A 17,903-nucleotide genomic window follows, 5' to 3' on the forward strand; every position below is an offset into this window, starting at 1 on the left:
TATCATGTGTGAGAGGTTGTCACAGCCCCGCCCCCTGTTACTGACATCACTGATATATAATATAATTACATTGTGATCAGACATGAGATCCACACATCTTATATACAGTAACAGCTATTCATCTATTACTACTGACAACCAGCCTGTATATCATGTGTGAGAGGTTGTCACAGCCCCGCCCCCTGTACTGACATCACTGATATATAATATAATTACATGTGATCAGACATGAGATCCACACATCTTATATACAGTAACAGCTATTCATCTATTACTACTGACCACCAGCCTGTATATCATGTGTGAGAGGTTGTCACAGCCCCGCCCCCTGTTACTGACATCACTGATATATAATATAATTACACTGTGATCAGACATGAGATCCACACATCTTATATACAGTAACAGCTATTCATCTATTACTACTGACAACCAGCCTGTATATCATGTGTGAGAGGTTGTCACAGCTCCGCCTCCTGTTACTGACATCACTGATATATAATATAATTACACTGTGATCAGACATGAGATCCACACATCTTATATACAGTAACAGCTATTCATCTATTACTACTGACAACCAGCCTGTATATCATGTGTGAGAGGTTGTCACAGCTCCGCCCCCTGTTACTGACATCACTGATATATAATATAATTACACTGTGATCAGACATGAGATCCACACATCTTATATACAGTCACAGCTATTCATCTATTACTACTGACAACCAGCCTGTATATCATGTGTGAGAGGTTGTCACAGCTCCGCCCCCTGTTACTGACATCACTGATATATAATACAATTACATTGTGATCAGACATGAGATCCACACATCTTATATACAGTAACAGCTATTCATCTATCACTACTGACAACCAGCCTGTATATCATGTGTGAGAGGTTGTCACAGCTCCGCCCCCTGTTACTGACATCACTGATATATAATATAATTACACTGTGATCAGACATGAGATCCACACATCTTATATACAGTAACAGCTATTCATCTATTACTACTGACAACCAGCCTGTATATCATGTGTGAGAGGTTGTCACAGCTCCGCCCCCTGTTACTGACTGACATTTTTTTTTTGTACAGCCTTTTGTTTAGTTGAAATAATAGAAACCTTATAAAATAACTTTGTCGTATACTCAGCGCTGGATTTCTGCCCCCGTCTTTCCTTTACCTCGGGGGGCGCTTTGTGGTCACATGACTTTACATGGACGAAGAATCACCGAATCACACAGAAAGCAGCGATGGCGTCAGGATTCCAGCTCTGAATGTACTGCAGTTATTTATGGATTTTTTTTAACAAGTCCCCCGATAACATAAGACGATGAAGACGCCGGGGCCGCCGGACCGGAGACATTTTATTGCTGAAAAATCGTTAGAAAAATTGACATTAAATACGAGGACAAAAAAGTTCCTGCGGGAGATAAAGATCTGTAGATGGACGAGGGCGCGGTGGGAGGAGTCATAGACGTGATCACTTATTTTGGGGGGGGTGTCAGGGTTCAGCCTCGCCCGTGTTTCCGCTGCAGGCAGGGCCTGCTGGGAGTTGTAGTTTTGCAGCAGCTGGAGTACAGCGGGGACTTCTATCAGTTCACAGTGGGGGAGGGGACACGCTCCGGCCGTGCATTAGTTAACCAGTGAGGACCTGTCCTGTTGTGAACTTGGAATATTCCGGGAGATCCCGTCCTTTACAGATTAATGGGGGGAGGGGGGGTCATTCTTCCAGATGTCGGAGGATCCAGAGCGCGATGTTCATAAAGCCGTCAGATTCAGCATCGACCTTGGACAAGCCGTGATTGTTCCCGGGATACCAGAGCAACCTGCGGGGAACAGCAGTGAATAGCGGCACAGAGTATTTACAGCAGTGGATGTTAATGGCGGACATTAGTTGTTGGAACGTACCGCGCCTCCACCCCGTGAGCTCTCAGCGCTTTATAATACTCCAGACCCTGAGTGTTCGGGACCCGCCGGTCCTCTGCTCCCAGCATCAGCAGCACGGGGGTCTTCACCTGAGGGCAGGACAATGGTCAGATACTGCCCAACCTCTAACCCCGGAGGTCCCTGATACCAGAGAGCAAAGGCTCCTCTACACCCAGCGACCACCAATCCTGTCATCTTCCGCCACAGCTCTGGCTCCACCCCCGAGGGGCTCACACTCTACATCCTGTATAACATGTTGTTGCGTCGTCTGTGGTCGTTCATGATATTTATGATTTATCAGAATGATCCTACCAGATGTGCTACATGCTCAGAAGTATGTGCGCCCCCATCCATTAGGGACCTAGAACGCAGCAGCCAGTCCTGTAACCTCCCGTCAGTGGCAGCAGCACGGGGCCTAGTGATGGGGGTCACTGATCGTCAGCTCCCTGTCCTGCTGGATCCACACCAGTCACGTGTGAGAAGACAGTGCAGGGACGTGTGGGGTGCAGCGCGGATGATCGACATCAGCCCCGGAACTGTTTATCCAGAGCGGCGTGGATTTCATGGTCGAGCAGCGGCCACGAGTCTCACCAGGTATCAGATGGAGGGGGGCAAAGCTGCCGGCACCGGAGGGAAGAATCAACTTCATAGTCTACAGTCTGGGGGAGGATTCTGGGATAGGAGAACCTCAGTGAGTTTGGAGGAGAAGCAACGCTCAGCCCTTCACGGCTCGGGGTCTTTTTATGGTTACGGGCGTCACGGCTCTTAATGCTGCAGATACAACGTGATGGGGGGAATCTGACTTTGTGGCTGCAGTTTCAGTAAGAACCCGCTCTCTGAGCAGGCACCGCCCCGGGGCACAGAGCAGGGTCCATATAGAGGGGAAGGACCTGACTGCACAGAGCCCGACCTCATCCAAGACCAGACTGTCATCCCGGACGGACCCCCATATTCCTGCAAGAACTCACTAATGACCAGTGGATGAACGCACGACAACCCCTGGAGCCACGTCCTAAAATCTAGGAAAAAAGAGCGGAGAACCAGCTGCAGAATACTGACCAGGGCTGTGGACCGAGACGCTCAACCACCGGACACGGGGGGGGGGGGGGGGGGGCACATACTTTTGTTCATGATTTATTTGTTATTCACTTGTAACTGAATTGTATAGAATAAAGTGATCGAGCTCATCCTGTACCTTAGACACGTAGATGATGGGGGACTTGTTCAGCATGTCCCCCCACTGTGCGGCCGCCGGCAGCGCCTCATAAGAGAAGGTCAGGCCGGATTCTACGTGGCACCTGGGGGGGGGGGGGGGAGAGGTCGGAGGTTACTTACGGTTATTAGGGTGTGAGGGTCTGGACATGAGGAGCGGATCTCACCAGTCCGGTATGTCAGTGGATCCGGCCATCGCTGGGATGTTGATCACCGGGTTCCGGACAATGCAGGCTTTGTAGAACTCGGGGAACTGTCCAATCAGATGGCAGGAGAGGAAACCTCCATGAGAACCGCCGCACAGCACAACTCTGCGTGAATCCACGGGCTCGGTGTGTAGAGTCTGCAGCACTGCCGTCTGGAGGGGGAGGGCAGTAATCAGAAGTGATGAACACCCCCCCACCCCACCAGTAACCCCCCCCCCCAGGAAGCCCCCCCCCCCAGGAAGCCCCCCCTGCCAGGAAGACCCACCCCGAAGACCCCCCCCCCCCACCAGGAACCCCCCTTACCTGCATGTCCTTCACATCCTGATCTCCAATCCTCCCCAGCAGAGACAAGACGCTGTGCTGCCCAAATCCTAGGGACCCCCTGTAATTCACTGCAAAATACAGACAGAAGGGGAGTGACCGGGGGCCGGTGTATAAAGTATGAGCCAGAGCAGATCCACCCCCGGCCCCCCTCACCTAACTGCACAGCGAAGCCCATCTTACACAGCACGGCCGGGAACAGCATCCATTCACTGACAAACATGGAGTGCGGACCCCCTGCAGGGAGAAGACACTGTGATACAGGGACCGGTAACAGGACAGGGATGAGGAGACCACCAGTAACGTACCATGAGGATAGACCACCAGGGGGAGGCGGCCGTCCGGGGGGGCGCCGCGCGGCTTCAGGAAGATGGATTCAAAGTCCAGGCCGGCTACAAGACAGAAGGAAAAGCTCAGAGGAAATCCGTCTAGGACCGCGGGGCGGACACCAAGGCGTCACACACAGCGGGGCGGACACCAAGGCGTCACACACAGCGGGGCGGACACCAAGGCGTCACACACAGCGGGGCGGACACCTAGGCGTCACACACAGCGGGGCGGACACCAAGGCGTCACACACAGCGGGGCGGACACCAAGGCGTCACACACAGCGGGGCGGACACCAAGGCGTCACACACAGCGGGGCCACACTCCTGCCACTGCATCATGAAAGGTTCCGCAACTTTCTAATATACTTTGCATTTCAATACCTCACCATATTCAAGATCTCTGCTTGCGGTCAGTAAATGCAAACATTTAGTTTACACCAGTCCTGACCTGGTTGCACAGCTGAGGGTTTGTCACAATGTATCAGTGTAGACAATCCTCTGAGCATATTAGCTGCACCAATCTCTCTCCAGTACTACAGGCTGATAACTCCTACCTACACGGATACACTGTAACGAGCCCTCAGCTGTGTGAGCAGGACTAGGTCAGCATTTCAGAGGTTTCTTCTGTGTATAGAAGTCAGGATTATACGCCCCCTCCCCCGCAGCTACTTACGATATTGGGGGTTTTCCTGCTCTGGAGGGGGTTTATGGCACTTGTAGCTCCAGTCGACGTCTGCCATGGAGTTCTCCTCCTCTAAAGACACCCACGTGACGTCCGATTCTCTACCAGCCGGCGGCAGGAACCCCACTTTCTGCAGATAAAGTGATAAATCTTATAAGGGTGGTGGGGAAACCGAAGAACGTGGCGGAGGGGGGGGGAGGACTCACCACAGTCGGGGGACAATTGGGGGAAGAAAATCTGACAACAAGGAGGTCGCGGTCAATGGCCATTAATTTCCAGCTCCCGGGAGAAGATTCTGAGGAAGAAACCAGAAGACGTCAGCGCGGCACTGAAGCTGCCATCACGGAGGCGGTCCCCACGAGACGCTTACCGCTGCACCGGAGGGCGGTCACCTGTCCCGTCATTGTGTCCACAACAAACAGGACCTGCGAGGGAGATCAGGACATGAGTCTACACAATGGCTGCCGGCCGGGACCCTGGTGTGATGCCCCTCCAGCCCCTCACCTGCCCACTGCGCAGCGCCGTGTCCACGATGACTCGCTGACTGTCCGCCGACCAGCAGAATGGCGCCAGCAACGTCGTGTAAATGCCCTCAAACTGCCCTGGGGGAAACACAACAAAGAGAGGTGAGGGCGCTGCCAGCGGAGGAGGAGGAGGGTGCGCGCGCGGAATCACTCACCATCTGTGGACCTGGGAACGATGTCCACCACGGTGGAGGTGACTTTAGTGTACCAGTCATACTGAAACATAGGAAAGGAGGAACCGTCACATTATATCCGTATAATCTACAGTCACCTGATCGTCTAGGCCGAGTCAGTGGAGGCAAAATCTGTTGTGGGGCCCCTCAGTTAACCCGCAACATGTTGAAGTGTCATACAGAGCCCTTGGGCACCCTGCCCCTCCCCCACACAACCTACTTCGTGTTAGAATCAACAAGGACAATAAACTCCACGTGATGCTTATTAAAGGAGGATTCTGGGTGTCCCCCATGTTGTCACTATGACCAGAGAGCGGAGGAACCAACCATGAGCATCTGGCAGCACTGCTGGTGGGGGCCGAACACATTGCACTTCAGATACACAATGCGACACTTGTCTGGACTGAGCCGCGGCGAGAAGACGGCAGACGAGTCACATGAGAGGGTTTCTGGAAAACAGATAGAAAAGAAGTCCAGCAAATGATGAGTTAAAGATGGAGATTTCTAAAAAGCAACGCAAGTCTCCGTCAAGAGAAACAACCGCTAAAGACATCAGCCTGTATTATACTCCAGAGCTGCACTCACTATTCTGCTGGTGGAGTCACTGTGTACATACATTACATTACTTATCATGTACTGATCCGGAGTTATATCCTGTATTATACTCAAGAGCTGCACTCACTATTCTGCTGGTGGGGGTCACTCTGTACATACATTACATTACTTATCCTGTACTGATCCTGAGTTACATCCTATATTATACTCCAGAGCTGCACTCACTATTCTGCTGGGGGAGTCACTGTGTACATACATTACTTATCCTGTACTAATCCTGAGTTACATCCTGTATTATACTCCGGAGCTGCACTCACTATTCTGCTGGTGGAGTCACTGTGTACATACATTACATTACTTATCATGTACTGATCCGGAGTTACATCCTGTATTATACTCCAGAGCTGCGCTCACTATTCTGCTGGTGGAGTCACTGTGTACATACATTACATTACTTATCATGTACTGATCCGGAGTTACATCCTGTATTATACTCCAGAGCTGCACTCACTATTCTGCTGGTGGAGTCACTGTGTACATACATTACATTACTTATCCTGTACTGATCCTGAGTTATATCCTGTATTATACTCCAGAGCTGCACTCACTATTCTGCTGGTGGAGTCACTGTGTACATACATTACATTACTTATCCTGTACTAATCCTGAGTTACATCCTGTATTATACTCCGGAGCTGCGCTCACTATTCTGCTGGTGGAGTCACTGTGTACATACATTACATTACTTATCCTGCACTGATCCTGAGTTATATCCTGTATTATACTCTAGAGCTGCACTCACTATTCTGCTGGTGGAGTCACTGTGTACATACATTACATTACTTATCCTGTACTGATCCTGAGTTATATCCTGTATTGTACTCCAGAGCTGCACTCACTATTCTGCTGGGGGAGTCACTGTGTACATACATTACTTATCCTGTACTAATCCTGAGTTACATCCTGTATTATACTCCGGAGCTGCACTCACTATTCTGCTGGTGGAGTCACTGTGTACATACATTACATTACTTATCCTGTACTGATCCTGAGTTATATCCTGAATTATGCTCCTGAGCTGCACTCACTATTCTGCTGGTGGAGTCACTGTGTACATACATTACATTACTTATCCTGTACTGATCCTGAGTTACATCCTGTATTATACTCCAGAGCAGCACTCACTATTCTGCTGGTGGAGTCACTGTGTATATACATTACTTATCCTGTACTGATCCTGAGTTATATCTTGTATTATACTCCAGAGCTGCACTCATTATTCTGCTGGTGGAGTCACTGTGTACATACATTACATTACTTATCCTGTACTGATCCTGAGTTACATCCTGTATTATACTCCAGAGCTGCACTCACTATTCTGCTGGTGGAGTCACTGTGTACATACATTACATTACTTATCCTGTACTGATCCTGAGTTACATACTGTATTATACTCCAGAGCTGCACTCACTATTCTGCTGGTGGGGTCACTGTGTACATACATTACTTATCCTGTACTGATCCTGAGTTACATCCTGTATTATACTCCAGAGCTGCACTCACTATTCTGCTGGTGGAGTCACTGTGTACATACATTACATTACTTATCCTGTACTGATCCTGAGTTATATCCTGTATTATACTCCAGAGCTGCACTCACTATTCTGCTGGTGGAGTCACTGTGTACATACATTACATTACTTATCCTGTACTAATCCTGAGTTACATCCTGTATTATACTCCGGAGCTGCGCTCACTATTCTGCTGGTGGAGTCACTGTGTACATACATTACATTACTTATCCTGTACTGATCCTGAGGTACATCCTGTATTATACTCCAGAGCTGTACTCACTATTCTGCTGGTGGAGTCATTGTGTACATACATTACATTACTTATCCTGTACTGATCCTGAGTTACATCCTGTATTGTACTCCAGAGCTGCACTCACTATTCTGCTGGTGGAGTCACTGTGTACATACATTACATTACTTATCCTGTACTGATCCTGAGTTATATCCTGTATTATACTCCAGAGCTGCACTCACTATTCTGCTGGTGGAGTCACTGTGTACATACATTACATTACTTATCCTGTACTGATCCTGAGTTACATCCTATATTATACTCCAGAGCTGCACTCACTATTCTGCTGGTGTAGTCACTGTGTACATACATTACATTACTTATCCTGTACTGATCCTGAGTTATATCCTGAATTATGCTCCTGAGCTGCACTCACTATTCTGCTGGTGGAGTCACTGTGTACATACATTACATTACTTATCCTGTACTGATCCTGAGTTACATCCTGTATTATACTCCAGAGCAGCACTCACTATTCTGCTGGTGGGGTCACTGTGTACATACATTACTTATCCTGTACTGATCCTGAGTTACATCCTGTATTATACTCCAGAGCTGCACTCGCTATTCTACTGGTGGAGTCACTGTGTACATACATTACATATCCTGTACTGATGCTGAGTTATATCCTGTATTATACTCCAGAGCTGCGCTCACTATTCTGCTGGTGGAGTCACTGTGTACATACATTACTTATCCTGTACTGATCCTGAGTTATATCCTGTATTATACTCCAGAGCTGCACTCACTATTCTGCTGGTGGAGTCACTGTGTACATACATTACATTACTTATCCTGTACTGATCCTGAGGTACATCCTGTATTATACTCCAGAGCTGTACTCACTATTCTGCTGGTGGAGTCATTGTGTACATACATTACTTATCCTGTACTGATCCTGAGTTATAGCCTGTATTATACTCCAGAGATGCACTCCCTATTCTGCTGGTGGAGTCACTGTGTACATACATTACATTACTTATCCTGTACTGATCCTGAGTTATATCCTGTATTATACTCCAGAGCTGCACTCAGTATTCTGCTGGTGGAGTCACTGTGTACATACATTACATTACTTATCCTGTACTGATCCTGAGTTATATCCTGTATTATAATGCAGAGCTGCACTCACTATTCTGCTGGTGGAGTCACTGTGTACATACATTACATTACTTATCCTGTACTGATCCGGAGTTACATCCTGTATTATACTCCAGAGCTGCACTCACTATTCTGCTGGTGGAGTCACTGTGTACATACATTACATTACTTATCCTGTACTGATCCTGAGTTATATCCTGTATTATACTCCAGAGCTGCACTCAGTATTCTGCTGGTGGAGTCACTGTGTACATACATTACATTACTTATCCTGTACTGATCCTGAGTTATATCCTGTATTATAATGCTGAGCTGCACTCACTATTCTGCTGGTGGAGTCACTGCGTACATACATTACTTATCCTGTACTGATCCTGAGTTACAGCCTGTATTATACTCCAGAGCTGCACTCACTATTCTGCTGGTGGAGTCACTGTGTACATTACATTACTTATCCTGTAGTGATCCTGAGTTACATCCTGTATTATACTCCAGAGCTGCACTCACTATTCTGCTGGTGGAGTAACTGTGTACATACATTACTTATCCTGTACTGATCCTGAGTTACATCCTGAATTATGCTCGAGAGCTGCACTCACTATTCTGCTGGTGTAGTCACTGTGTACATACATTACTTATCCTGTCTTAGATACATGTATTATACCCCAGAGCTGCACTCACTATTCTGCTGGTGGAGTCACTGTGTACATACATTACATTACTTATCCTGTACTGATCCTGAGTTACATCCTGTATTATACTGCAGAGCTGCACTCACTATTCTGCTGGTGGAGTCACTGTGTACATACATTACATTACTTATCCTGTACTGATCCTGAGTTACATCCTGTATTATACTCCAGAGCTGCACTCACTATTCTGCTGGTGGAGTCACTGTGTACATACATTACTTATCCTGTACTGATCCTGAGTTGCATCCTGTATTATACTACAGAGCTGCACTCACTATTCTGCTGGTGTAGTCACTGTGTACATACATTACTTATCCTATACTGATCCTGAGTTACATCCTGTATTATACTCCAGAGCAGCACTCACTATTCTGCTGGTGGAGTCACTGTGTATATACATTACTTATCCTGTACTGATCCTGAGTTATATCTTGTATTATACTCCAGAGCTGCACTCACTATTCTGCTGGTGGAGTCACTGTGTACATACATTACATTACTTATCCTGTACTGATCCTGAGTTACATCCTGTATTATACTCCAGAGCTGCACTCACTATTCTGCTGGTGGAGTCACTGTGTACATACATTACATTACTTATCCTGTACTGATCCTGAGTTACATACTGTATTATACTCCAGAGCTGCACTCACTATTCTGCTGGTGGGGTCACTGTGTACATACATTACTTATCCTGTACTGATCCTGAGTTAAATCCTGTATTATACTCCAGAGCTGCACTCACTATTCTGCTGGTGGAGTCACTGTGTACATACATTACATTACTTATCCTGTACTGATCCTTAGTTACATCCTGTATTATACTCCAGAGCTGCACTCACTATTCTGCTGGTGGGGTCACTGTGTACATACATTACTTATCCTGTACTGATCCTGAGTTAAATCCTGTATTATACTCCAGAGCTGCACTCACTATTCTGCTGGTGGAGTCACTGTGTACATACATTACATTACTTATCCTGTACTGATCCTTAGTTACATCCTGTATTATACTCCAGAGCTGCACTCAGTATTCTGCTGGAGGAGTCACTGTGTACATACATTACATTACTTATCCTGTACTGATCCTGAGTTACATACTGTATTATACTCCAGAGCTGCACTCACTATTCTGCTGGTGGGGTCACTGTGTACATACATTACTTATCCTGTACTGATCCTGAGCTACATCATGTATTATACTCCAGAGCTGCACTCGCTATTCTGCTGGAGTCACTGTGTACATACATTACTTATCCTGTACGGATCCTGAGTTATATCCTGTATTATACTTCAGAGCCGCACTCACTATTCTGCTGGTGGAGTCACTGTGTACATACATTACTTATCCTGTACTGATCCTGAGTTATATCCTGTATTATACTCCAGAGCTGCACTCACTATTCTGCTGGTGGAGTCACTGTGTACATACATTACATTACTTATCCTGTACTGATCCTGAGTTGTATTCTGTATTATACTCCAGGGCTGCACTCACTACTCTGCTGGTGGAGTCACTGTGTACATACATTACTTATCCTGTACTGATCCGGAGTTACATCCTGTATTATACTCCAGAGCTGCACTCACTACTCTGCTGGTGGAGTCACTGTGTACATACATTACATTACTTATCCTGTACTGTTCCTGAGTTACATACTGTATTATACTCCAGAGCTGCACTCACTATTCTGCTGGTGGGGTCACTGTGTACATACATTACTTATCCTGTACTGATCCTGAGCTACATCATGTATTATACTCCAGAGCTGCACTCGCTATTCTGCTGGAGTCACTGTGTACATACATTACTTATCCTGTACTGATCCTGAGTTATATCCTGTATTATACTTCAGAGCCGCACTCACTATTCTGCTGGTGGAGTCACTGTGTACATACATTACTTATCCTGTACTGATCCTGAGTTATATCCTGTATTATACTCCAGAGCTGCACTCACTATTCTGCTGGTGGAGTCACTGTGTACTTACATTACATTACTTATCCTGTACTGATCCTGAGTTACATCCTGTATTATACTCCAGAGCTGCACTCACTATTTTGCTGGTGGAGTCACTGTGTACATACATTACATTACTTATCCTGTACTGATCCTGAGTTACATCCTGTATTATACTGCAGAGCTGCGCTCACTATTCTGCTGGTGGAGTCACTGTGTACATACATTACATTACTTATCCTGTACTGATCCCGAGTTACATCCTGTATTATACTCCAGAGCTGCACTCACTATTCTGCTGGTGGAGTCACTGTGTACATACATTACATTACTTATCCTGTACTGATCCTGAGTTATATCCTGTATTATACTCCAGAGCTGCACTCACTATTCTGCTGGTGGAGTCACTGTGTACATACATTACATTACTTATCCTGTACTGATCCTGAGTTACATCCTGTATTATACTCCAGAGCTGCACTCACTATTCTGCTGGTGGAGTCACTGTTTACATACATTACATTACTTATCCTGTACTGATCCTGAGTTACATCCTGTATTATACTCCAGAGCTGCACTCACTATTCTGCTGGTGTAGTCACTGTGTACATACATTACTTATCCTGTACTGATGCTGAGTTACAGATAAGATGGAGGGTGGGGTGCAGGGGTTATTGGGGTTCAGGCTCAGTTTTCCTACTCACCACATTTTCCACCAGTCAGGTCCACGAAGAATAGAGCGGATCTGGGAGCAGAAAGTGGACCGTCATTAGGGTGACTATATAGCGGGAGCGGCGGCTGAGCGCATTTTACTGTTACCTTCTGTTGGCGCAGTACTTCAAGCCGACGCGATAGGGGCTGTGCCACCAGCCCACAAACAGCACGCCCGTGTCATCCGGGGACCAGAAGGCCTGAGAAGAGGAGACAGGCGCGTCACATGCAGGAGGGGGCGGTAGAACAAGGATGACGGCGGGGAATACTCACCTGACCCGGAGACACGTCACCGGGGATTCCCTCCAGTACAGAGATGTTCCCGCTCTCGATGTCCATAACGCAAAGCGCCGGCACGCTCTTATTCACTAAACCTTCTCCCCAGTCCTCATGAAGAACAAACTCATCCCCCTGCAGCAACGACAAAGTGGGGGGAAGGGCAGATGTGACATGGAGAGTAATGGAGGCCACTGGTGGACGGGAGGTCAGCACTGCGGGGGTGGGGCAGATGTGACATGGAGAGTAATGGAGGCCACTGGTGGACGGGAGGTCAGCTCTGCGGGGGTGGGGCAGATGTAACATGGAGAGTAATGGAGGACACTGGTGGGCAGGAGGTCAGCTCTGCGGGGGTGGGGCAGATGTGACATGGAGAGTAATGGAGGCCACTGGTGGACGGGCGGTCAGCTCTGCGGGGGTGGGGCAGATGTGACATGGAGAGTAATGGAGGCCACTGGTGGACGGGAGGTCAGCTCTGCGGTGGTGGGGCAGATGTAACATGGTGAGTAATGGAGGACACTGGTGGGCAGGAGGTCAGCTCTGCGGGGGTGGGGCAGATGTGACATGGAGAGTAATGGAGGACACTGGTGTACGGGAGGTCAGCTCTGCAGGGGTGGGGCAGATGTGACATGGAGAGTAATGGAGGACACTGGTGGGCAGGAGGTCAGCTCTGCGGGGGTGGGGCAGATGTGAATGGGAGAGTAATGGAGGCCACTGGTGTACGGGCGGTCAGCTCTGCGGGGGTGGGGCAGATGTGACATGGAGAGTAATGGAGGACACTGGTGGGCAGGAGGTCAGCTCTGCGGGGGTGGGGCAGATGTGACATGGAGAGTGATGGAGGCCACTGGTGTACGGGCGGTCAGCTCTGCGGGGGTGGGGCAGACATTAGGTCTGAAGTATGTGGCGCCCAGTGAGTGCGTGCAGCCGTCATCTCCGGTACTTTGTCTTGCGGCTCCGTTCACACACCGTCGTCTCCTGCCGCGTCACTGTCCACCCCTACAGAGCAGCCTGCTACACGACTGACCCACCAGAAAAGAACGCGCCACATTTCCGTTTAGGGCGCTCCACACATTTGCCCCTCCGGGTCGGCACTGACCTTCACGGTTTTCCCGGCGCCATCCTCATCCTCCTCTGACGTCACCGCGCGATCTCCTGCATCAAAGAACGACTTGGTTTTCGGTCTCTTCTTCTCGGCGATGTACAGCAGGTGCGTCTGCGAGTGCGACCAGGACAGACACCCGAACTGCTCTGCGGGGAGAGGAGGAGAAACCTAAGGGAACGGACCGGACACAGGGGTGGGGGGGTCCAGCGCGAGGCGCCACCTCTCCACTCTACAATGACTCCGCCACCGCTCACCGTCCTCGTACACCTTCCCGTGTTTACCCAGCGCTGTCAGGTTGATGCTTTTCACCTTCCGGTTTCTGTCCCAGACCTGGAAAGAGAAGAGTCGCGGGTGAGATCAGAGAAGGAGCTCAGCGCACGTGGTCAGCGCCGCGGCCCCTCACCTCCACAAACTGCACGTCCTCACCGCTCTTACTCCTGGTCTCCCGCAGGACGGCTTTCAGCGCTCCCGAGGGGGACTCACTACTGAGCAGCCTGGGAATACAGCAGAGGGGTCCGCATGATACTGGACACTGGTGACCCCCACAGTAAGACCCACACATGCGCACCCTCCCCCGGCTCCTGAACATAATGGAAGAGTCCGCAGCACGTACACAGTGCATTGCCGCAGCAGACGCCGCCATCGTCTTCAGGAGCCGCCACGCGCCGCACCATTAGACTAGTAATCTGGCGTGCGACCGGCGTTTATGAATATCAGGACTTTTCCTGTCCCCGCTCTGTGCCCCGGGGATTTACTTACTCTCCTTTGATCTCGCTGCCGTTTCCACAGGCGCCGGAATAGACCACGGCGTTATTGTCATGGAAGACGATGTACTGGCGGCAAAACTTCACCTGCTCGTTGCGATCCAGATCTCTCTGTGACCACTCTGCAGAGAAATAACCGGGGTCACAAAACCGTGGTGCAGCGGGTGACAAGCAATATGGCCGCCATCACAGCCCCCGCAGCGGTGGTCACCCGGATGTGAGAGCCCGGCAGTGTCACCGTATAACCGGGGAGATCGGACATTCAGGCCTCCAGGAAAGCTGGGTGACATTCTGTGGGAGCTGTGATTGGTAGTCACAACTTTCCCAGAAGCCTCTGATCAGGAGATGGAACCAGTCATGGACGCGCCCCGCAGCCTGGACTAGTCGCTGACCGCCCTGGACTCACCATTTCTGGTCCAATGCCCGGACATTCACCCTCCAGGTGGCAGCTGGACAGTCAGCAGTGTACAGCACGGACGGCTCCGACTACTCGGGATAATCAACAAGTCCCAAGTTCTCAACATTTCTGCTTGCTGTCAGCAAATGGAAAACAACCTGACCTAGTCCTGCCCACACAGCTGCTGGGCTTGTCATAATGTATCAGTGGAGACAAGAGCACGTAACAAACCCTCAGCTGTGTGAGCAGGACATGAATGCTTTCATTTACTCACAGGAAGCAGAGATCTTGTAAATAGTGAGGAATTGACAGTCTATTAGAAAGTTGCAGAACATTTCATGATACAATGTTGGAGCTTTACCTACATGAGACCGGACACCGGCCCTTTAAGAGGCGGAGCTTCGGTTACCTGTGTAGATGTTGCTGTACTTTCCGCCATACTGCGTGGTCACCTCAGGTCCGATGGAGGCGCTGGAGAGGGAGGGGAACTGGCTGAGGTCGCGGTATAACGCGGCGATGTCCTTGGGTTTACTGATCAACTGTAAAACAATCAAAATATCAAACTGGAAAATGGCGTCTGCCCAAATCTGCCGCAATGCGGGACGGGGGCGTCGCTGATCAGCTGAGCAGATCTACCATTCAGGAGGCAGGAGGGCGACGCCAACCTTGGGAGAAGACACGGCAGCCATATTGGTTGTCACCCAGCTTTCCCAGTAAGCCGACAGGAGATTGGTATCGTCCCTCATATCGTGGTGACGTCGCCGCGCTCTCCGGTAAATGGCGGCTGTGTTTACCTGTGATTCGCGCTCCCGTCACATGACAACGCCACCGCCGCTGAGCCGACATCTCACACTTGGTCACGCGGAAAATGACTGTCGGGAAGATTCTTCTTCTAATCCCCTGGTGAAGCAGGAAAACGCCTGCTAGAGCGCAAGCTCACGTGTCCAGTGCCAAACACACCCTGATCGCACCAGTATCGACTGCAGGGACTGCGCTGAAGGGACGTCCAGGCCACGATGTACGTGGACCTCTAATCAGTGGCGACCGGGTCCCTAAGCCTGGGGGGCCGCGGTTGCCACACAGCGCTGACCGCGTTGGTCCCGGGTCCTCAGGACGTAGATACAGTTGAATTCAATGCTGGAGCACGGAGCAGACGACTTCCTGCTCCAGCAATCACTGTGCCATGAGCGGCTCGGTGCAGACAGGTGCGGTGACGTCATCACGCAGGGTCTCTCACAGAACAGGCCAAAGGAGGAGAAGGAAGGAAGGAAGGAAGGACCCCGACTCATCGTGGGAACGGGGATCAGGAAGTCATTATTGGGTATTCTTCAATAAGGCACAAATGGCGGTATTATACTGGGTATGGGGGCAGCATTATACTGGGGGAGCTGTTAAGCAAGGGGAGCGCACAGGGGTCTGGGGGTGTTGGGGAGGATTAGGGGGGCCCAAGTTGAATTCTTGCACCAAGGCCCATGAGCCTTTAGCTCCGCCCCTAGCTGTAATATACAGACAACCCCACCCCCACGTAGCTGCCGCGCTATTACATAGAATGCAGATTACTGGATGCCCCGCCTCTGACCTGATGACGTCACCGCACCATGTGACTATTAGATACCTCTTTTAGAGGGTCTGTCCCTACTCTGGACTCCGGTCCCTACTCTGGACTCCGGTCCCTGCTGCGCCTTCAGACGTCTTCCCACACAGAATTTCTCTGGCAATTTGAGCTTCTAAAACCGTTGGCGCTATTAAAATGTAACCTGCGCTTTTTGGCGTTTCTGAACGTCCTGTAGAGAAGTCTACGGGATAAACACGGGAAAATCGCCACAAGTCGCAGCGTGACTCCCGCCTGAGAGATCTGTATGACGGACGGGCCGCTCCCCTGTTTATTCCTTGTAATCCCCAAATCATTCTGGAATATCTTTTCTTAGGACTCGGTGTGGTCCCGTTCCTCTGTTATTCCTCCTAAAAATGTGTGAATAACCTGACAACTGTTACTCTTCTCCTTATCAAATAGGCGTGTCCTGCAGTCTCATCTCCCAGCACTGATTGGACAGTGTCAGTCTGTATGGACACGCCCCCAACTGGTAACACCCACTTATTCATACATTTCTAGGAGGAATAACAGAGGGTCCTGAGAAGAGATGCTCCAGAATTATTACTTCATGGGGAGTCCCACGTGTTAGGGCAGGGCAGATCTTCATTATAGGGGTCTGTCATCAGCGGGGGGGAGGGGTTAGAGCTCAGGACACCGGACTTTTCCTGAAACGCCACGTGACGCCGGACTCTTCCCGAAACGCCACGTGACGCCGGACTCTTCCCGAAACGCCACGTGACGCCGGACTCTTCCTGAAACGCCACGTGACGCCGGACTCTTCCTGAAACGCCACGTGACGCCGGACTCTTCCTGAAACGCCACGTGACGCCGGACTCTTCCTGAAACGCCACGTGAGCCGATTGATCGCACCGGGTCCCGTCACGCCGCAGCCGGATTTCTCTCTGAAGTGTTTGGTCCCGATGCTCCGACGCCGCTTTCTACATGCGATACCAGAACTAGCGAAGTAACGGGTAACGCTGCCGCCCGCCGGACCCAACAAGCGCTGTCAGGGGCCCGGAGGACAGAACTGAGGACATGACGGCCGGCGCCGGCTCCTCGCGGCCGATCATCAGCAATTTGGATCTTCAGTTTCTATAGCAACCATAAATAATCAAGAAAAATCTCTGACCGTCCAAAAAGTGGGAAGCTGTGAGAGTAAATACTGCTGGGAGTTGTAGTCCCCACTCTGGAGTCCTTACAGGCAGGACAGGCTACGACACAAGCTGCTGGGAATTGTAGTTCTTCAAGAGTTAAATCTCACAGCTTTGCCACAGTCCCACCTGGGTCCTATATTAGCACACAAACTGTGGCCCCCAGGAGCCGGGCCCCAAACACTCCGTCCCGGAACGAGGCAGCACCTACCTGAGCAGCCGCCATTACACCACACGTCCGGGGGGAGAGGCACAACTTCAGCTGTCACCCCTGCCACAGATACAGTGGTCCCTCCCGGATTCACTGATTGGTTCACCCACACATGGGGGCAGGGCCACAGAGGGCAGGTGGC

The 17,903-nt window shown here is 50.0% G+C and overlaps 1 protein-coding gene across 1 annotated transcript; it reads right to left on the reverse strand.

Annotated features, from left to right (window-relative positions):
- Positions 1-1,354: 1,354 nt before the first annotated feature.
- On the reverse strand, positions 1,355-17,869 carry APEH (acylaminoacyl-peptide hydrolase). The gene is made up of 22 exons (XM_075832003.1): positions 17,762-17,869; positions 15,215-15,344; positions 14,404-14,530; positions 14,048-14,138; positions 13,899-13,974; positions 13,639-13,790; positions 12,540-12,677; positions 12,375-12,466; positions 12,260-12,300; positions 5,709-5,830; positions 5,364-5,424; positions 5,189-5,286; positions 5,055-5,109; positions 4,891-4,979; positions 4,676-4,814; positions 3,982-4,065; positions 3,830-3,910; positions 3,656-3,744; positions 3,314-3,504; positions 3,130-3,232; positions 1,917-2,023; positions 1,355-1,834 (listed from the first exon to the last, which is right to left on the reverse strand). The coding sequence occupies exons 1-22, from the start codon at positions 17,774-17,776 to the stop codon at positions 1,729-1,731; spliced, it is 2,187 nt and encodes a 728-aa protein (XP_075688118.1). The 5' UTR covers positions 17,777-17,869; the 3' UTR covers positions 1,355-1,728.
- Between the last annotated feature and the right edge of the window lie 34 nt (positions 17,870-17,903).

The sequence above is a fragment of the Rhinoderma darwinii genome, chromosome 7 (assembly GCF_050947455.1).
Source record: "Rhinoderma darwinii isolate aRhiDar2 chromosome 7, aRhiDar2.hap1, whole genome shotgun sequence".
Lineage (NCBI taxonomy): Eukaryota > Metazoa > Chordata > Amphibia > Anura > Rhinodermatidae > Rhinoderma > Rhinoderma darwinii.

What these genes read in the sequence shown, in the direction of transcription:
- APEH (XM_075832003.1), bottom strand. An exon ending in GTACAGCAACATCTACACAG is followed by an intron (nt 14,531 to 15,214) that starts GTAACCGAAGCT and finishes ATTTCTCTGCAG; the next exon opens with AGTGGTCACAGAGAGATCTG. An exon ending in GGGCTTCGCTGTGCAGTTAG is followed by an intron (nt 3,745 to 3,829) that starts GTGAGGGGGGCC and finishes TGTATTTTGCAG; the next exon opens with TGAATTACAGGGGGTCCCTA.